This window comes from Podarcis bocagei (genome assembly GCF_964188305.1).
Source record: "Podarcis bocagei genome assembly, chromosome: 1".
Classification (NCBI taxonomy): Eukaryota; Metazoa; Chordata; class Lepidosauria; order Squamata; family Lacertidae; genus Podarcis; species Podarcis bocagei.
The window spans coordinates 33125397-33147202 of NC_138125.1; the positions used below are offsets into that span (position 1 = coordinate 33125397).

A 21806-nucleotide genomic window follows, 5' to 3' on the forward strand; every position below is an offset into this window, starting at 1 on the left:
GCAGTTCGAAAGCACGTCAAAGTGCAAGTAGATAAATAGGTACCACTCCAGCGGGAAGGTAAACAATGCGTTTCCGTGCGCTACTCTGGTTTGCCAGAAGCGGCTTAGTCATGCTGGCCACATGACCCGGAAGCTGTATGCCGGCTCCCTCGGCCAATAAAGCGAGATTAGCGCCGCAACCCCAGAGTCGGCCATGACTGGACCAAATGGTCAGGGGTCCCTTTACCTTTACCTTACACCTCCCTGTTAAATAAATAAAAAGTGACACATATGTGCTACCCCAATATGTGGTTCTTTCAATTATTTCTGCTGCAGTCTTCTCTGCTCACTTATCCAGGATGAATAAGTCCCACTGAATTCAATTGTGCTTTCTTTTGAATAGTCACATATAGGATTGTGCTGTACGCTGATGTATTGCATTTTTTTTGCTCGCCAAACCCTCATAACTATGGGCCTGGGCCAACCTAGATCCGTGGTTAGGCAAAGAATCATGGACATAGAGAGACAACAGCACTGTACAAGGGTCCCCGATTATAAAATCGCTCCAGCAACATATCTCTATTTCCTCACATCCAGACATGAAAGAAGGCCTTTTACTCATGCTAGAAGCTTGGCCTTGCCCTCACTGGTTCTGGAAGGTTCCTATGGAAGAGTCCTGTACACCCAGAGACTTCGCGCCTGCCCATTAGGGGAAATAGGAAGCCCTGAACATATATATTTTTAGATGGCATTTTTATGTTGAGATTCACAGAGACACCATTGATCCTTTGCTGAAGAGGCTCGCCGATCTTTCAGAAAAGTCTAAACTTTTCTCCTCTTAGGCAAAGATCACAAGATGACCTGGCTGGTAGCCAGATTCTGTGCCCAGATTTGTAGGCACAGATCATCCTCTAGAATAAAATAGCTTACTAGGGAAATGCTGAAGTTGCCCTTTGGGGCGCCTCAGGATCAATTTTTTATGGTAGCCCAAACCTCAGTTGTATGGGTGTATGTATATACCGTATTTTTCGCCCTATAGGACGCACTTTTTCCCCTCCAAAAATGAAGGGGAAATCTGGGTGCGTCCTATGGGGCGAATGCAGGCTTTTGCTGAAGCTTGGAGAGCGAGAGGGGTCGGTGCGCACCAACCCCTCTCGCTCTCCAGGCTTCAGGAACACATCCGCAGTCCCGCAGGGATGTGTAGGCTGCGGATAGCAGCCTGCCGCCCAGCGCGAGGGGCGCCCTGAAGCAGAGCGCCCCCCGCGCCCGGCGACATCTGCAGCGTGGGGACCCTTGCAGGAGTTCCCCGCAGGGCTCCCCACGCTGCGGATAGCAGCCTGCTGCCCAGCGCGAGGGGCACCCTGAAGCAGAGCGCCCCCCGCGCCGGGCAGACATGGGCCAGCCCCACAAGCTTGGGGGACAGCAGGGAGGCGCAGCGCCACCATCCCGCTGTTCCTCGACCTGGTTCGGTTTCCCCGACCTGCTTTTGGGGGGGAAATAAAGGGGGGGAAATTTCCTTTATTTCCCCCCAAAAAAACTAGGTGCGTCCTATGGGACGGAGCGTCCTATGGGACGAAAAATACGGTATCTCAATTTTAACTCATGAGCTATTGCTACAATCTGCTCCGACTGTATATTTTATCTTTATGAACGCTGTTTTTATTGTGTTATGTTATGTGAGCTGGTCTTTAACCATAATGAATTTTCTTATCTTATTGAATTTTTGTGTTTTTGCTCTGGAAGCCCTGACTCTTCACTTTCTATTCCAATCCCTCTGTGCTTAATTTAATGCTATTTTTAAAAACAAAAACAAGGTAATAAGTTTACATTATGGTTTTCAACATTCTCAGCCTTATAAGGATATAAACTTAGTAGTTTCAAGCGTAAGACAAGGTGCCTTGCAGTCACATCCCAACTCCAGCAACTGCTGCCAATTCCCAGATGGCCTTAGGCAGTTTCTTTTTTTCCACAGCTTTAATTTGTTCTGCAAGTGCCAAACCAGCTAAACCAGTTTCTCTCTGCTACTGTACCAGTCACATATTGGGGGCAATGACAATAAAGATATTATTATTATTATTATTATTATTATTATTATTATTATTATTATTATTATATGCTCTGCAAAGTTTCAGCCCCTTCTTGCAGCAGGACAAATCAAGGACAAATGAATAAACACTGGATAACATTTTACATCTAGCAGATGCATTTGGGCACCTGTTGTGAACCACAAAAGAGCACCCCACAAGGGAAGAAGGAGCGACTGAAGATCTACATCAGGAACAAGGGGGTGGGAATAAAGATTTACATCAGGATCTGCTGCCTCTATGGATCCTGCCACCTGAGGCAGTTGCCTCACTTTGCCTCATAGGCGGGCCAGCCCTTAGCAGATGTAAAAAGGGTGTTCATACCTTTAATCTCGATGCAAGAAACTGAGGTTTGGAAAGCAGGTTCTTCACAGGACTTGAGGGACAAGAGAAATTACTTCCGTTAAACATTTCTTTGTGGGGCACCAGATTTTGGCATCACACAGGGTGCCACTGTCCTTGGGGTTCAATTTTATCCCGCATGCGGTTTAACATCTACATGAAACCCCTGAATGGGGTCATCCAGATTTTGGGAGTTCATTGTCAGCAATTTGCTGATGACACACAGCTCTGCTTTTCCTTTACATCTGCAGGCGTGGCAGTGGATATGTTGGACCGTTGTCATGCCTTGGTAATGGACTGGATGAGAGTCAATAAACTGAAGCTCAACCCAGATAAGATTGAGGCACTCTTAGTGGGTGGTTCCCTAGACTGGATGGACAGGTTACCTGTTTTTGATGGGGTTACAGTGGTGCCTCGCAAGACGAAATTAATTCGTTCTGCAAGTTTTTTCTTCTTGCGAGTTTTTCGTCTTGCGAAGCACGGTTTCCCATAGGAATGCAGTGAAAATCAATTAATGCGTTCCTAGGGAAACCGCCTTCAGACCAGGTCCGGGGACAGTCTGTCCCCCGACCTCTTCTGAAGGCTGGGGGGGGGGGACAAGGGCTTTTCTTCCCACCCCCAGCCTTCAGAAGGCTGTTCTGAAGGCTGGTGGTGGGAAGAAAAGCCCTTCTTCCCACCTCCCGCCCCGCAAGCTCCGGGGACAGGAGGGCTTTGCTGCCGACCGCCAGCATTTTAAAAGCCCCTGCTGTCCCGGGGCGATTTTAAAATGCTGGCGGGCGGGAGCGAAGTCTCTGCTGTCCCGGGGAGATTTTAAAATGCTGGGGGTCGGGAGCGAACGCTTCGCTGCCGACCCCCAGCATTTTAAAATCTCCCCGGGACAGCAGAGAAGTCTCTGCTGTCCCGGGGAGATTTTAAAATGCTGGCAGGCTCCTGCCATAGGCGCACGTCACCTCTCCAGCCGGGAGAGGGTCGCAGGGGGCTGCTTCTCTGCTGTCCCGGGGAGATTTTAAAATGCTGGGGGTCGGCAGCGAAGCGTTCGCTCCCGACCCCCAGCATTTTAAGATCGCCCGGGGCAGCGGAGAAGTCTCCGCTGTCCCGGGAAGGCAAGCGGGGGGGGGGAGCAAAGACTTTTGCCCCCCGCCGGCCTTCAGAAGAGGTCCAGGACCTCTTCTGAAGGCCGGCTGTGGGCGAAAGTATTTGCTCCCGACCGCCAGCAATTTAAAACAGGTCCCCGGAGATTTCCCTATGGGCTTTCGTCTTGCGAAGCAAGCCCATAGGGAAATTCGTCTTGCGAAGCACCTCCAAAACAGAAAACCCTTTCGTCTTGCGGGTTTTCCGTCTTGCGAGGCATTCGTCTTGCGGGGTACCACTGTAAATTCCCTCTGAAGGAGTGGGTATTCAGCTGGGGAAAATTTGTGGGTCCTGTGGTGTTTCTTGAGGCCTCAGTGGCATGGAATGCCTTCCATCAGCTTCAGCTGGCGGCCCAGCATGTTATACTTGGAGCTACCTCTGGAAATATTTCAGAAAAACTTCAACTGCTGCAAATCCAGCAGCTGGGTTACTCACCTGCACAATACAGTTTAAGTATATAACTCCCATCTTGGCCTGATCGCACTGGCTGCCAATTAGTTACCAGGCCCCATTTAAAGTGCTGGCTTTGACCTATAAAGCCTTAAACAGCTCAGGACCACAATATCTCAATACCTCAAGGACTGCCTCTCTCCATATGAACCAACCTGCACTCTGCAATTATCACCAGAGGTCCTTCTTCATGTGCCTCGTTCACAAGAGGTCCAGAGGGCAGCAACAAGAGAACGGGCCTTTTCTGTAGTGGCCCCCCGGGATGCTCAACTGGCAAAAACATTCCTCTTCTCCCAGACCTTTGGCTAATTAAACAATTTATTACCTTTTAAACTGGGAGGGTGTGTGTGTGTGTGTGTGTGTTATTATGTAAACCTCCCTGTGATCTTTAGATTAAGAGCAATGTAATAATAATAATAATAATAATAATAATAATAATAATAATAATAACAACAACAACAACAACAACAACAAATTCTGTTCTGCTAAAAGTTACCTCAAGTGGCTACAACAAAGCAGGCAATTCCAACTTTCCCACATAAACAACCCTTTTTTCGTGCCATCCATCGCAGCGTTTGGTTGGAAACCCTTTGCGAACTCATGCAAGAGAAAGTGTTGCCCTCTGGTGGACACATGAAAGGAAGCTTTTTTGGTTTGGGGTTTACATTCCAAGAGGAGAGGCTGGCCTGGTGCTGCCATGAGTCTCTGAGGCAGCCTCCTGTCACACTGCCTCTGACAGTGGAGGTAAAACATAGCCTCATGCTGCAGTATATGGTAAAAAATGACATTGTGGCTAGCAGCTTTGATATTTTTATCACTTATTAAATGTGTATACCGCCTTATAACCACAGGTCTGAGGGCGTTTACAACATAAAACCACAAAATACATAATAAAAACAAAAACTGCCCAATAAATCCCCCTCCCCAACACATTTTCAAAGGGCGTCGGATGTCAGTCAGCCAGAGGCCTGGTTAAAGAGGAACATTTTTGCCTGGCACTTAAGGTGTATCATGAAGGCGCAAGGCGAACCTGGTCCTTTTTGATATATAAATCTTATAAAAAGAAGGTGAATATTCTTCTAAATAAATGCAAGGCAGGAGACGTTAAAAAGAACACTTGATGCCAGGTCAGACATGCAGTTCAGATCAATAGTGAAGAGCAGAAGGTTAATTGGTGCTGTCTTCATTCTTTCTTGTACTTTATTTGGCTCTCACTTACCTGAATTTGCACTTCTAACCAATCTTTGATTTATAATTATAATGTTAATCTGTTTGTATATATGTTTGACTGTTATATGCACATAAGTTAAAATAAGGAGACGAAAGATGGAGGGTTAGAATGGAGTAGTTCAGGAACCAGAAAGTCTGTTGCTCAGATTTTGTTTCTTCAATGAATCACTCAAAAAGATGCTTTTATTAAGCTACTCTCTTCCCAGCCCTTGGTCCTTTTCCTTTGCAATAGGAAAATAATCATTCAGACCCAGCTTAGAGAGATGTTACAAGGATTACTGAGATAATGTATTTGACCACTTCCGAATGTTCAAGGTGCTAAGCATTGGAGTGAGAATACTCCGGTGGGATGTCAAGTGAAGAAGCAATCTGTCCCCTTAGCCTTTGTCTCGGGGTTGCATTTATAATATTTTATTTATTTATTGAATGTATAGCCCCCACTTCCTCCCCTACGGGGTCATGGGCAACATAATGGGCAGTCTACCTGTTGAGTGCAGTCTGAGACCAGAAAAAGCTATCAGTTCAGCAGTTTAAGTGTAAACATAAGTTGCTGTGATTTTTAGTTGCAGTTGTCTGAACAGAAAGAATCCTTGGGTACAGTTGATCTTTGGAGATCGGATGCAGGATTAGTAGTTATGCTGCCTGGTTTAGGGATCTAGTTGTTCCTAATATACCCTGCTTCATATATTTGTAAATAACATGTAAGATCTCATATATTTTCAGTGCTTACCAACTCTTTCATTCCAAGGAAACTGAGTCATGTAATGCTGCTTCTTGATTTATTGTGGTTCTAGTACAGGGCATAACAATATTTTTAGGAGGAGGTATACCCAAGTTAGGCAGGATTCATAGCTCTCCGTAGTCTGAGTACTTGTCCCAATACATCACTAGGCAAAGGATACTTCAAATAATTGTGTTCAGTTGTTTGGTCTTTGTTAATTCTCTGTATCTCCACTGTCACAGCCCACAAGGAATAGAACTAACAATGGTCCATAGCCTATTATGTTTGGTTTACTACAGAGCTATATGAATATTGTTTGTGTCTTCCACATTGTTGATACTAATGAAAGGAGGTCACTCAGTAGCACAAAATATGTACATGAAGTAAATGTGAAGGGTAACTATGAGTTTGACCAAACTGCAGGAGGCAGTGAAAGACAGGAGTGCCTGGCGTGCTCTTGTCCATGGGGTCACGAAGAGTCGGACAGGACTAAACGACTAAACAACAACAACTATGGGGTTCTGGCACAAAATACCTTTGTGTTTTTATATTTATTATATTTCTCTGCTTGTCTTTCCAGTTTTCCCTGCCATGTTTGCAAGCAGCCCCACATCAGAATATCTAGTCTCTAAACAGTTTGCAATTGTGTATGTTTGCCAATAGAGTTTGGACATCCATTTTACATGCAGACCCCTTAAGGTAAAAGGTTAAGGTAAAGGACCCCTGGATGGTTAGGTCCAGTCAAAGGCGACCCTGGAGTTGCGGCGTTCATCTCCGGTTTCAGGCTGAGGGAGCCAGCGTTTTGGGTCATGTGGCCAGCATGACTAAACCACTTCTGGTGCAACAAGACACTGTGATGAGTGCCACAGCACATGGAAATGCCATTTACTATCCTGCCATAGTGGTACCTATTTATCTACTTGCACTGGCGTGCTTTCAAACTGCTAGGTTGGCAGAAGCTGGGACAGAGCAATGGGAGCTCACTCCATCATGGGGATTTGAACTGCCAACCTTCCAATCGGCAAGCCCAAGAGGCTCAGTGGTGTAGACCACAGTGCCACCCGCATCCCGCAGACCCTCAGGACATGTGCACAACAACATTAGTTTTGCTCATCTTTAGTTCAGTTTTATTCTGATTTATATCTTTACAGAAAATGGCACAAAAAAATCACAGGTTTCAAATGACTAGTTGTTACAACTTTGTATCTTAAACACCTCAAATACCAACTTTTCTCACCATATATACATTATTTACATACTGAGTGCTATAATCTAAGACGCCAAAGAACTGGGACATAGGCAGAATGGGGTTATGTAGGGAGGAAAGATCAATCATAACCAAAACAACTTCAGGTAAAAACAGCTCTTGCTGGAAACAAGGACAGGTAAAGGGAACGTGACACTTGCTGCCCAGGGGCCTTCACAGAAAAAAGGATAGGAGAGCAATGTTGTCATGGAATTGAGGCAATTTCTTATGGCATTGTGTACATGACTTCATCTCAGTGTCTGAATCAATTGCCTATGAAGGTAACGGGATATGTGAATTTTCTTTTTTTGGGACACCAAGATGTCCATTAGTGCTTTATTTCATGCTACTTACATTGGACAAATTGTTCAGCTAATATTTTCGCTGCACATGAGTAGCACTGGGGAAGTGCACCCAAGCAGTCTGCCTCAGATAGGCTATTTCACACATCATTTGATGACTGCAGCATCAAGCAACGATGTGCATGTATGAATGAACGATCACCAATAAAGTCAGTTCTCACTTCCATCTGAGAGCCAAGCGCTGACCTAAGCACATCTCTCGGACTCTTAGTATTCTAAAACACAGGTGAAAAACTTACCGGTAATGTCCCTCCCCTATCAATTTGGCTACTGGTAGGATGGCTGTGATTCTCCATTTATTATTGACTTCTATTGGAGAAACATGAACCAACTGTTTAGACTCCAGCCCTGACTTAAACTGAGCCAAGGTTCACAAGGGCAAAGCCCTGGCTGATATTAAATGCTACATGTAACTCCTAGAATATGTTATGTGACATGAGTGTATTCAGAGTGCATTTTTCTCACGATCACCTAACCCTATCAGATCTTTCATCCCAAATTGGAACAAGGAGGCAAGGCTTCCACCTCAGACAATATAAAATACCCGAGCAACCGTAGTATACTTCTCTTTTCAGTAATTAATTGCTCCTTTTCCATTTCAGAACAAATGAGGCCTCCTTTAGGAAAGACTTTTATGGAAGAGTCAAACGACTGTAAGAATCAACTCAATGCCATAGGTAATAGTTTTAACAGAATTTTCCTTGAACAATCTGGGCTAAAACGGAAAACGGCATAGCCACCTGAGGAGAGCAGGTCAGGATTCTGGAATGTAGCAGTCTGGGTGCCATAAACAAGTCACAACAGGGGTGTATATTCTCCACGGAAAATTCACATTGCACTGGAAGGGTGCCTGGGCCTCTTTAATCAACAACAATGTTGATACCGCAGTGAGAAAGAGACTTGATCTGAGGTAGGGTTGCCACCTGGCCAGTTTTAAATTTGGCCTGACTTTTGGAGAAAGGAGTGGCTGGCTTCCTTTTAAAAAAAAAACAAAACTTGGCCTCAATGCTAAGCAATGGGCAGTTCAATACATGTATACATTAACATATAAAAAGAAAAGGTAATTCTTCTTCTGAAAAAGCTAACAACCTGACTGAGACAAGGAGAAAGAGACTGCCTGTGGTATACGGTGAAATGACAGAAAGACTTCTTTTTAAGATGAGTATGAGAATGGGACAACAGAGGTTGAATAAGGGGGAAAGCGGGAAAAGACCCAACGTTGGTTTAATGGCTGGTGTTGAGGGGGAAAATCCTAGCTTGATTTACCTCTCTGACTAAGACGGTACATGATTCCCACCTCCCTTTTCCTTGAAATGTGGGGACGTAGAGCGAGAGTGCTCCTGAGGACAGGGACTGCAGGGGCAATATGCTCCCGAGGGAAACCAGTCTCTATAGACACACCTGGCGGAACGTGGCCTTAGCCGTGGCTTCCTGGAATGTACAGAGACCAAGTGGGGCCTACCTCCATGTGTGTAGGGGCTGCAGGAGGGGCCCTGTTAGTCTGAGAGGAGGTTGTAGCTCCTAGAGGAGTCAATCTTAGAAGGGATGGCTGATTCCTATCATCCCCTTCCTTCTAAATCAGCTTATCTTCCTCTTGTGATAAATCTGACTTTTCCATTTGCCGTTCATCCTCTGCTGTGGCTGCCTCTTCCTCTTTCTCTGGCTTCCTGATTGACGTAGGAGGATCTCCAGGGATGGTCCCCAGGACTTTGGTGCTGTGCTCCTGAGCTTTGGCCCTGAGGGCAGCAATGCTGTTCTCTCTCAGTTCCTCCTGGGAAATGGTGGTTTTGGAGTCAGGGCCCCTTTCTTCCTTGTCACTCTTGTCAAGCTTGGGCAGAGCCTGGCGTTCCACCTCTGGCTTCCTTCCTGCCTCAGCCGCTGCTTCCAGAGATTTTTTGTGCATCCCTAAAAAGAATTGTTGGTATTCGGGTTTAGAAAAGCGCCTGGGCATGGGAAAGCCATCTTGAACTGAAAACAGTAAAGATAAAGAGAGGCCAGAATTAAGGAAAAGCAGAAAGCCTTGCTTCAAACAGCAGTCACACAGAGAGCTCAACGCTCTGGGCCCTGCATGAGGGGGACCTCAGGCCAGTTCTCTGACAGAGACAGGCCAAAAGTAGGGAAGAAACTGGGGCCAGTGCTGCAATGAGGCATGACTACACCTGAGTCGTAACCATAATGCCAAGTCTGTGCATTTTCGATGGGATGGGGCATCCTGTTTGGGACAAGTTGTCCACAAGCAAGGGCAGCAGTAGAGTTGGGAAGGGAAGTTGCACTTATTGAGAAATGCACAAAATGCTGTTAATACAGAAGACACATTCTAGGATATCAAAGTGGCAGGAGCTGTCCACTCCAGCCTAGCGAGTGGGCGAGGAAGAACCCAGAGATACAGGGCCACCTAACTCTATTGGACTGGGTAATTCTCCGCTAACAGAGATAAAATGGTGGCAATGTGCTTCTCGCAATAACTCTGTATGTGAAGAAGGCCTGGTGGGGGGACTCTGGTTATGCTATTGCCTACAGGGCTGAGAAGTACGCTACTGATTTCTTCTCACACATCCTATGCAGCCCTTTCCACACACACCCCTCTCTTTCCACTCTGGGTTTCACATAGTAGCCAGAAGTACGAAGCAGCATATTTGTAAGAAACCATAAGTTAACTTTATTTGTAGCATTAGTTTGAAAAAGCAGAAGAGAAGAGCCAAGCAAGGAACAGGAGTGCAAGAGGAAATTTGCTAAACCCACTGTGAGGGCTACTAGTTTAGATAGTTTCCAAAACATATTAGACAAATATCAAGGACATCTTCAAATGCATTTTATCTCTGAATATCATAAGCTAGGCAGCGAGAAGGGCTATTGACTTCAAGGCCTGTTTGCAAACTTCCTAGAAGCAACAACTAGAGGACAGAATGTTAGACTAGAAGTGTTTTTTGTCTGTTCCAGCAGAGCTCTTAATATCTTCATATATACAACCCCTTTGCTCTATTTATTATTGTATGATCTGCTATAGGCAACTGCCCACTATGCTTCCTCTTGATGCATCTGATAGAACAGACTCTTGCATATGAAGACTCATGCCACAATAAAGTTGTGGGGGCTTTGTTTAAGGAACCACAACCATTATCAAAAGTCTACATCCTCAGCCAGCAGCCAGCATGAACATCTGGGAGAGGCATGAAAACTCCTGATACACCACAGCATGGACAAGGAGAAACCACAAAATAGCTGTTGGAGTGCGGCATAAGCACCAGGCCTAAGAATAAGGGGTTTGAAGTCCATAAAGTATAATAGCGTAATTTCCCCTTGGAAATAATGCACTATTGGTAATCATACCTTAGACCCTGGGGATCAAATCCCTAGATGACCAAATTTTAGCCAAGAGGTTGGGGAACTTGTGGTTTCCAGATGTTGTTCAACTCTTAACTCTCATCAGCTCCAGTCAGCATGACCCATGGTCAGGAATTATAAGAGCTGCAGTCCAGCAACATCTGGTGGGCAACAAGTTCTCCATCTCTGTATTAGACAAACTTGATACTCGTAACAGTAATCTCTGTGTTTACCTATACACTTCCCTGGTCCAACTGCTTTATTGCCTTCATCACTGACAGGACCCTACCAGAAATGCTAGACAAAATAGGTCCATTCCCAAGGTTAATCTCTTACCCAACAGCCAAGGAGCGCAGGATTCCATTATGCCATCCTTGGCCGATTTGAGGATGGATTCTGGCAGTGGGATGGAGTGACGTACCATTGCACCATACAGCCCATATTCTGCCATTACGCTGCTTCTGCCCCAGCATTTCTCCCTCTTCCGCCATTTGGCCCTTCGGTTCTGAAACCAAACCTGCAAAGAGGAGAATTTTTAGGTTAAAAAGTTTTATCATTTTCAGGTCAACAACTTTGGTTGTCCCTTCAGTCGTCCCTCACGGCCCTTCACTTCATCAAATCTGGCCCTCTTTGAAAAAAGTTTGGACACCATTCTTTTAAGTGTGAGGTTGTTGTTTTTTAGAACTACCCATTAAATACCACAAAACCATAATGTTTATTTCGAATCAGGAGTATACAATGGAAAAAATTAATTAGGGAGGAAAACACGTTGCTAAAATGCCAGTGGCCATAAAGCCTTTTTCTTTTGTACATTATCATAATAGTGCTATTTCATTTACGCAGTACTTTGCAAATATTTTAGTATTGTTTTGAACAATCCAGCTAGAAAAGTGATGTAGGGGTAATTAAAAGACCAATTAAAATGTTAACTGTTTTATAAAATTGTGTCCACCACAAAGGTATGCTGAGCTATGATAGGGTTTTACCTTCCCACACCAAGCAGGCAATTAACGCTACTCTTCCATCTTAGAAAAAGGAAAAGATGGAAGAGGAACACTAATGGTATCTATATCTTTGGAGAATGCATTGCTCTTCTGCACACAGATTGTCTGCAATAATAAAACAAATGGAAGATGCTCTGGGGGAAATGCAGGAAGTTTACAAATTGTGGACAACATCACAGAGACACATCCAAGTTGTAAAATTTGAGTGAACAAGGTGAGGCAATTTTACCCTTACAAAAAAAAAACAAAAAACACCTAGTATGGAAGCAGCCCGAGTACCATATTTTTCTGTGTATAAGACTATGTTTTTTGCAGCTGCTTCTTTTGTCCAAAATAGGGGATTGTCTTATACACGGGGGTCATCTTATACACGGATAAACACAGTATATCTGTGCCACTCAAAAAATCAGAGACCAAGCTAAGAGCAACCTTATACAATGTTAGGAAACCTGAGTTATTACATATAAAAGCCCTGTGTCTTAGTTACACATTTAAGCATGACCAAGAGATTGGCAGACTTGTATGAATAACTAGAGGCCTGTCTGCTTCCTCAAACCTGCCCTTCCTGTATTCTCTCCTGACTCTGCACTCACTACTTGCTGTCTTGTATTGCAGATGACCCCATTGCAACCAATGGAAACAAAGTAAGAGTGAAGGAGTTGCAACATACATGCTAAAGTTAAGCCAAGACACAAATCAGCTGAGCTGCTGCTGGCATTGCAAGGACAGAGGTGGTGCGTGTGGGTAAAACTCCTTTAACCTGCTGTTGCTCTGGCAGTAACAGGCACCTTTTGCCTGCAATGCCTGTCACCCCGTCCCTTAATATCAGCTAATCCGGCTAGTATAAAATGTCAGGCCTAAACTGGGCCATGATGAGGACAACTTTCTTATTGGTACAGCTAACTAACTATTCTCACATCAGGAACATGTGCCAGGAAGAGGAGTCTTCATCAGTGGCAGACTTTGGGCTTTAAAGCAGCACCTTGGATTCAGCTATACAGCAGCAGATATGACGTTTTAAGTGTGTTATTATACAAATGTGACACTAATGGCAAATATATATATAATAGAGAGCCTGGTGTGCTCTCGTCCATGGGGTCACAAAGAGTCGGACACGACTAAACAACTAAACAACAACAACAACAAATATATATAATAAAAGCATTTTCACAACTTTTTTTTGTATGTGTGTAGATTTCACCCTTGAGCAATGCCAAAATTTGGCATATACCCCTGCCTCTCTCCTCCTGTTGTTTGTCATTGTCGCGGCACTCTCTTGGCTCAGCAGCCAGTGCAGGCGAACTGGTCGCACTCCCCTAAATCCACCTCTGTCCTCACCATAAGATTAACCCTGCTGGATCAAACCAACAAAGGCCCATGTAGTATCCTGCTTCCTACAGTGGCCAACCTGATGCCTCTTGAGAAGTCTATAAGCAGGACCTGAGGATAGTATTCTCTTCCTACTCACTGTGAAATACATTACTAGTATTCAGAGGCATGGCATCTCTGATCCTAGAGGTAATACAGTGGTACCTCTGGTTATGTACTTAATTCGTTCTGGAGGTCTGTTCTTAACCTGAAACTGTTCTTAACCTGAAGCACCACTTTAGCTAATGGGGCCTCCTGCTGCCACCACGCCACCGGAGCACGATTTCTGTTCTCATCCTGAAGCAAAGTTCTTAACTTGAAGCACTATTTCTGGGTTAGTGGAGTCTGTAAGCTGAAGCATATGTAACCTGAAGCGTATGTAACCCGAGGTAGCAGTGTATATAGACATCTTTACTATTGGCCACTGATAGCCTCGTGTGGTTGTACACCATGTAGGTTTGTGCCCATTTGGCTATTAATGGATGTAACCAGCAGAACAAGAAGGGGGCATTTTCCCTTTTCCCCAGCCCAGAGCATGCATGCGCACACACAAAATAGCCCAGTTTGCACACAGGAAGCAAAGTATGAACACATGAATGTGCAATTGCATGGAGTGAAAATTGGGGCCACTTTGTTCCCCGCCGCCTGGCCATGCTGCTGCTGTGCACTACCTGAATGCTACATCATAGTTTGACTTAGCATTACGTATGAACCAGGTCTTGTGGTTGCCTTCCACAGACAAACCATGAGCAGTAAATTAAGAACAAACTTTAGTTACAGCTTGTGGTTTGTTTGGAGGGAGCAAAACCACAGACCTGGATTTGGGCATAATGATAAACCAAACAGCAGGGCCAGAAGAGGAGTGGTTTTATCTCTGGGCACCAGACCAACGTCTTCCCAGAGCCATTTCACAAACCCAATGTTAAGAGGTAGGGGCAAGGCTCCTTACTTCCACTGTGTCGTTGAACATAATCACATATTTTCTGGGATAGAAGGGAATGGAAGAAAGTAAAAGTGGCACAAGGGGACATCATTTGAGTGGGGAGGTCAATGTGCCTGCTACAACAAACACTGGACTGCCCAGCCAGATGATCACAACGCACCTCTGTGACCCTGCACACAGGGATATGTGTTCTCCCTAGGAACCCGTTTGCTGTACTCCATGGGTCATCCTCAACCTCATACAAAGTCTCAGAACTGCTCCCCAAATTAGAGAGAACGGGCCCAGAGATACTTCTACCCGCTGCTTCCCACGATACCCTTCAGTTCAACTCATAGGCGCCCATGCTGTGACATTGCCTGACATGATGGCACTGTCTTTGCCACTAACTACTGCCTAGTAAGGGACACGGGTGGCGCTGTGGGTTAAACCACAGAGCCTAGGACTTGCTGATCAGAAGGTTGGCGGTTCGAATCCCCACGACAGGGTGAGCTCCCGTTGCTTGGTCCCTGCTCCTGCCAACCTAGCAGTTCAAAAGCACGTCAAAGTGCAAGTAGATAAATAGGTACTGCTCCGGCCCGAAGGTAAACGGCGTTTCCGTGTGCTGTTCTGGTTCGTCAGAAGCGGCTTAGTCATGCTGGCCACATGACCTGGAAGCTGTACGCCGGCTCCCTCGGCCAATAAAGCGAGATGAGCGCCGCAACCCCAGAGTCGGCCACGACTGGACCTAATGGTCCCTTTACCTTTACTGCCTCGTAAATTATAGTGATCACTTGATGCTACGGTCCTGGGGTCAGTAAGCATTCATTCCAATGGCCTCCCCCAAACACACACCCACTCCCAAACATCACCCCAGGCCCAGGCAGAGATTGGGTGAGGCAGCACATCTCAACCCTTTTTCTCCTTTGCCACTAACTGGGCCTGCGCTTTCACTTTTTCTCGGCAGTGGCAGAAACCAGTGCCTGATGGCTCAGGAGCAGGGCTGTAATTGATTCCCCATTATTCTCTTTCTGTGATATTGGCTTTTCACTGTCGTGCCTGGGGTTTTCATTATTTAAGGGGCACCATTGGAGAGAGAGAGAGAGAGAGAGAGAGAGAGAGAGAGAGAGAGAGAGAGAGAGAGAGAGAGAGAGAGAGAGAGAGCCTCCTTTGGCCTTTGGTACGTCTTGTCTAAGCCGGAGCGCGCTATAGAGAGACTAATGGGCGTAGCCCGCCTTGAATTCCCAGTCCGAGGCGCACAAGCAGGCCCCGAAATTGGCAGCCGAGAGTGTCTCCTCGCCGCGGCGTGACCCGTGAGGCTGGTGGCAGAAATCTATTAGCGCTTGCTTGCTTGCTCGCGTCTCCCATTTCTCATTCCTCTTCTCTTCCCCTCCTTTCCCGCCACAGAGAGAGAGAGAAGCATCAGCTTCGAAATGAAAAATTGCTCGCGGTCTATTCAGGAGGAGGCAAAGGAAGAGTCAGCCCCAGGGGCAGCCCGGGCCTGATTGAAAAATAAGTTAATTTCAGTTTGAATCGATGGGCCTCAGGCACTGAAATATCACGGGAAATTAAAGCGGCTGCTCCCCGGGGATCGGCGCCATTGACCCGCGCTAATTAATGCCGTGGCGGTGAAGTTCCCGCTCGCTTCTCCACGGCGCAGGCGCCCCCTCCCTGCAGTGACACAGCCCCGCGCGCCCTCACGCCACCAGCTTTTTCTCATTTAACTAATTAGGCTGGAAAATTGGGTGTTAATTTGTTTAGGAATCTCTCTCTCTTTTTTTTTTTTTACTCTCTCTCCCCCCTCCCCAATAGCTCTTCTTTTCTCTCTTTCCCTTGCCTCCCTCCCCTTTCCCTTTCCAGGGAAAGCAGACTCTGCCCCCGGCGGAATGGAAATGAATGGAGGGGGGGGGCTCGCTGGCAGATGGATGCTCGGGGGTCACTCCGCAATCTTCTCCGACTTGATTGCTTGATTAGGTCGTTAGCACATTAAAAAAAAAATTGCTCGCCGTCTGGCGCTGGCCTGATGAGTGGGACGAGGCGGGAATCGCCTGGGTAATTTATCTTTTTATACGGCAAAGAATTTGATTTCAATCTGCAGATATATGGAGGCGCCTTTTGACACCTGTTTAACATTATAGAGCTGACAGCTTAACCCTCTGATGACTCCGCTGGGCGGACAGCAGAAACCAGCCAGAACAGAGCAGTGGTGGTCTCCTCTACACTACCATTCATATTGGGACCAGTTTTATTTATTATTATTTTTTGTGGGGAGGGGGGGTTGGCTCCAGAAGATCCCCTGTCAGGAAGGGGATGGTGCCAGAGGAGCTTTATAAGCGGAGAGGTGGGGAGCTGCGTGACGGTTGCTGCCAACAAATACCTCCCCCCTCCTCCATTGGTGGACCCCCTATGATTAGTTGCAGAAAAGACATTTTTCATATACAAATTTTAACTGCATCGTAAACTGGGAATTAATAAGGCTGCAGTCCCAAGCACGTTTTGTACTTGGGAGTTAAAACCCCCATCAAATCCAAAACTCCTCCTCCTCTTCTTCTTCTTCATCCCACACCCAGTATTTTTTTTCCCATGTAATGCTTTCTCGCCCGTAGCAATGCCGTTGTGCTCTGGAGTCTGGACCTGCTTTAGGTTAATATAGGACAAGCACGATGCGATCCATAAGTAACTCCCGCTGAATTCAATGGGACTTTCTCCCTAATACTTATGAAACCAGCCTTAGAAACCAGTGGACTTCACAAGTAGTCGAGGAAGCAGTCACTTGGGGTACAGCTATTTAAAGGATGCCGATGGAGAGGTGAACCCCAGGATACTTGGGTGCAACTCTTAGATCATGCGCAGAGGCAGCTTGAACTTGGAGGTGGCCGTGGAGGAAAAACTTTATTAATCAACCGGCAATTTGCTACTCGTTAATAACATCCAAAAATGTGCCAGCAGAGAGGTGAATGCCTCATTCAGTCTAATGGTGGGGTGCCCTCTTGTGTGAGGTGGGAAACTGACAGGGGTTTGCCGTGGTGGATCTGTTTTATAAAGTGGAGCCTCTCTGGTGTGGAGGAAGGTGTCACGTATTCAAAGCTTCTCTGATCTCTGCCGTTGGACAGAGGGCTGGTGCTTGCTTTTAGGGATTGCTGCTGCAGCAGTTGTTTTATTTTTTTGTTTCATCTTTGGAAAGGCGGCATATCCATTAAAGTCTAATCGAACCTTAAACTGGTAAGGCTTTCTAGGAAGGTTTAAGCAGCCATCAAAGGAAATGCTGGAGAGGATATAGGATCTCAGGCAACCGTTTTTCAGAGAGTTGAAACTGGTTTGAGACATACTTCTTTTGCTCCGTTCTCACCTCTTGTCAAACAGGTTTTGCAGGTTTGGGGAACAATACAAAACCCTCCAAAATGGGTTTAGCAGAGGCAAAAGTGGACATGCACGTTGTTGTTGTTGTTGTTGTAGCATCTCTCTACATTGCACTTTACAAAGAACTGGTATAACAGATCCCTACATCAAGGGGTTTACAATCTAAAGTAGGCACAGGAAAATAACAGAGGAAGTGGGAAATGGAGGCATGGGTAGAATACTGTGATTACAGTACTTCAATTACACTTACTTTGGTTTAATTATAATAGCAGTCAGAGGAATGCTGCAAAGGAGGCATACACACTTTGAGCAGTGCCCCTCTTTCAAACTGCCATTGGGGAGGGGGGAGAGAAGGGGAGTGATCTGTCTTCAGCCCTACCTAGTCTTGTCTGCCCATTTCATTCTCCTCTTTCACGCTCAGAGAATATTTTCACTCCTAGGTACTAACACAGCAATATTATCGTTTATCAGGAGGTAATGTACCAGTGTCTGCTTATAAATCCATGGTAGTAAATCAGTTGCCTGCCAAGTGGTGAAGATTTTTTTTAGAATCATATATCTGCACTTAGCCAAAAATCTAGAAAATCAGGGAACATCCACTTTACAGGTTGGCAAGATGTTGCTGTGTTAGTTAAGCATCTTATCAAGGGGTTACATGCATAACTAAATTTTCATTTAGCAAATGTCATTTGCAGCCTTGTACACAGAGTTTAGGGACATGCACAGTATGAGGGAAGTCTGAGTATGTAAGGTGGCTTCCATAAGCACAGCCACAGTACAGATGTTCATCTGGGGGGTGCATTTGCACCCAAATTTTGATGCCTTCCACTGAATTGGCTGGATGTGTCTTTGGGGGTGCAGTTGGGAATGCCTATCCAACACCACAAGTTGTTGCATGTGACTAGAGAGCGATTGTAGTCATGAGGCCTTAAACTCCACCTCTTTTGTTGACCACCAACATTATGCTTTCCATGGGCTTTGAAGACACTCGAACTCAGGATGCAAGGGAGAAACAAACGTGCTAGGAGAAGGCACACTTGGCAAATCCACACTGTGATCAGCTCCCGCCCGGCAACCAATGTCCCCACTGTGGAAGGACATGTGGATCCAGAATTGGCCTCCACAGTCACTTACGGACTCATGGTTAAAACCGTGTTTATGGAAGAAAATCTTACTCGGCTACGAGTGATCACCAAAGAAGAAGAAGAAACTCCATTAAATCTCTACAGTACAATGGGAATGTGTGTTCAAAGTTAATGTAGAATAGATATGCATTTCTGAAAAACAGGGCAAAGATGCTTTAACGTGTGAAAATGCCTCCTCATCCAGCCCTCCCTTAGCAGTCTTGCTGCTTCTACTCATTTTATCTTGCCTTCCATGTAATTTATTTCCTTGTCCACCAGATGGCTCTTGTGCAATGAGATTTCACACTGTCTATTATACTTCCTTCCCATGTCCTTTGATGTACAAATCCAGACCACTGCAGCTCTCTCTCTTTGCAGACAACAAATGGTACGTTGACAGAATGGGCCAGATATGCCATGATACTTAATTTTGGATAGACAAAGATAAAGACTAGGACTAGCCGCCTGAGAAACAGTTTCTATTCAAATGCAATTTTGGTTTTAAACCCAGTGTAAGGTAGTCTTATGAGAGTATATTATATTTAATTATGGGGTATCAGGGTTTCCCCCCTCCCACAACGGGGTGAGCTCCTGTTGCTCGGTCCCTGCTCCTGCCAACCTAGCAGTTCGAAAGCCTCAAAGTGCAAGTAGATAAATAGGTACCGCTCCGGCGGGAAGGTAAACGGTGTTTCCGTGCGCTTCTCTGGTTTCACCAGAAGTGGCTTAGTCATGCTGCCACATGACCTGGAAGCTGTACGCCGGCTCCCTTGGCCAATAAAGCGAGATGAGCGCCGCAACCCCAGAGTCAGCCACAACTGGACCTAATGGTCAGGGGTCCCTTTACCTTTACCTATCAGAGTTTTTAGGGGGCTAACCAGGCTGGGATAGTTGGCTTGTTGGTTTCTGAATGACTGATGTAGATTTTCAGTTTCGTTGTCCGTATGGAACAATGACAATAAAGATGTATTGTATTGTATCGTAGTGCCTGCTGCCTCTATAGCACATAAGGACTACAGATTTTCAGATTCGCTGTTTTGAGGCCATTTCCTATTTGAAAGTTACCATTTATCTGAGAGGCATGGTGAACATCTGGCCCTCCAGATGTTGCTGACATCCAACTCCCATCAGCCCCAGCAAGTATGTCCAATGATCAGGGAAGATGGGAGTTGTAGTTCAGGAACAGCTGGAGGGCCAAAGGTCGCTCACATCTGGCTTACGCTGTGTGAAGGGAAATAAACCTATTTATGTATGATCTTTCTCCCTCCCCCCCATCCCTGAGACTCTCAGAGTGTATGAAAATAAACTGGGGATTATAATCTGGTTTCAAATACCACCCACACATAATAGGTCGCTACAGAGCAACATGATCTACAGTTGTGCTGCAATCAGAAAGCAAGAAATAACTCACCTCCAGACTTTCAGCACATACCTGAACTTTATATTTTTTGCTGTGAAAGGACTCTGTCACCCTACCACAACAAATACACTTTAAAAAGCAGGAGTTTTGTGCATCTTGGAAAGTCATGGAGAAATGCACTGAAAAGTGTGGAGCAAACAAATGACTAACAAGAAGACATTTAAGCATTGTACAAGGATATTGGGATGGATGCAGGATGGACACTCTTTGTTGTAGAACCTCCCTACAAACAAATCAGAGCAAATGGTCAAAAAGTCTGGATATAATCTAACCTCTGCATAAGCATTATGCAAGGAAAACAGGGTGGAGTGTTCAATAAATAAGATGCTCAGAGTAGCCCCATTGAAATTAATGACCATGGCTATGTTAGGTCCATTGGTTTCAATAGGTCTGGTCTGAATAAAATCCATTTCAATACTACCCTGCGCCTCCTTCCCAATCCAAAATGGACTCTATATAGACACATCACTTCCCCTGATCCGTTCCTTGATTGTGACCAACAACACGATCCTTTTCACATCTACTCAGAGGTAATACCAGTGAGTTCCATGGGACTTACTTTAGTGGCTTACAAGTAGCAAGTTTCCGTTAGATTATTCTGTTAGGAATTATCTGCTGAAAAGTTGTAACAAACAAACTTCATTGGACAACTGATGTATGCTTGCCTTTCAGCTGTAAAATGTCCACTAGAGGGCCACATATGCACATAGTCATACAGGAAAGAGGTTGCTGCTTCATAAGCAACAGCTGGAATATGCAACATCAACTCAGTAGGAAGAAGGGGGATAACTTAGAACAATAATCCTTTGGCACACAGCTTCCAAAAGAAGAAGAAAAATAAAACAGAATCAGAACTTCAACTCCCTGTACAATCTATTTTGGACTAAGCTGCTGGCTTACTAGATTCTTTAAAGGCTCTCAGAATCTCTCTCCCCCCCCCCACAGAACAGGACTTTAGAGAATTCTTTACCTGCCCCAACAAAAGGCAGACTTTTAAACCAGCTCAGTTATTTTTCCAAAAATGAAGTATTGTGACTTGGTGATTAAAAACATTTATCAAGCCCCTCTTCAGTGCAACTTTAAAGTGCAAAAGCTATAGCAGCTCCAAGATCTATTTTCAAAATCCAAAAAGTCTATTCTTGGGTTGCAAATTCTGCCTTTTGCAACTGGGAAACTTTGGGGTTTTTGTTTTTTTTACAGCTCCCAGCACCATTCACAATTATGTTAAAAGCTGCTTGGAAAGAAAGAAAAAATTCTTATCTCATCTCAAGCAACTTAAAAACTATTGCAAGAGTGTAAAAAGGAACTAGTAAAAATCCTGGAGCGCAAATTGTGAAATCTGATTTTGTTTACATGAAGAACACTTGCTGAACAATCAGTTCATTCCATAGAGGGTTAAATGAATAGAAACACACTATAAGACAACTGCAAAACAACAACACTCCACAATTATACCTGCATTATTGCCATCAGTACTACAAGGCAGGTAAAAATGGGCCCTTGATAAATAAACCAAGGTGAAGGCATCTTCATTCAACACATTTTCTCACCAGCAAGAAGAAACCAAAATCTGGGAACTGCAAAATTGTTTGAGGGGCCCTCCAGTCTGAACAGCCCCCAAACACCCCCCCAAATCACTGTGCAGAAACAAATAAAGACCATTAAGTGCAAACATGAAGGCAAGATTCCCCATTAAGTCCTTCAGATAGGCACCCCCAGCCTGAGTGTGGCACCAGTAGGCATCT

The 21806-nt window shown here is 45.2% G+C and overlaps 1 protein-coding gene across 1 annotated transcript in view; it reads right to left on the reverse strand.

Annotated features, from left to right (window-relative positions):
• Positions 1-8528: 8528 nt before the first annotated feature.
• The window catches only part of VSX2 (visual system homeobox 2), a gene marked incomplete at its 5' end in the record, with an annotated part of 30245 nt that continues 16967 nt past the window's right edge, over positions 8529-21806 (reverse strand). The window contains 2 exons of the mRNA XM_081209556.1: positions 8529-9513; positions 11206-11386. Coding sequence (XP_081065682.1) covers positions 9119-9513; positions 11206-11386 — 576 coding nt within the window. The 3' untranslated portion in view covers positions 8529-9118. The remainder of the gene's footprint in view (positions 9514-11205; positions 11387-21806) is intronic.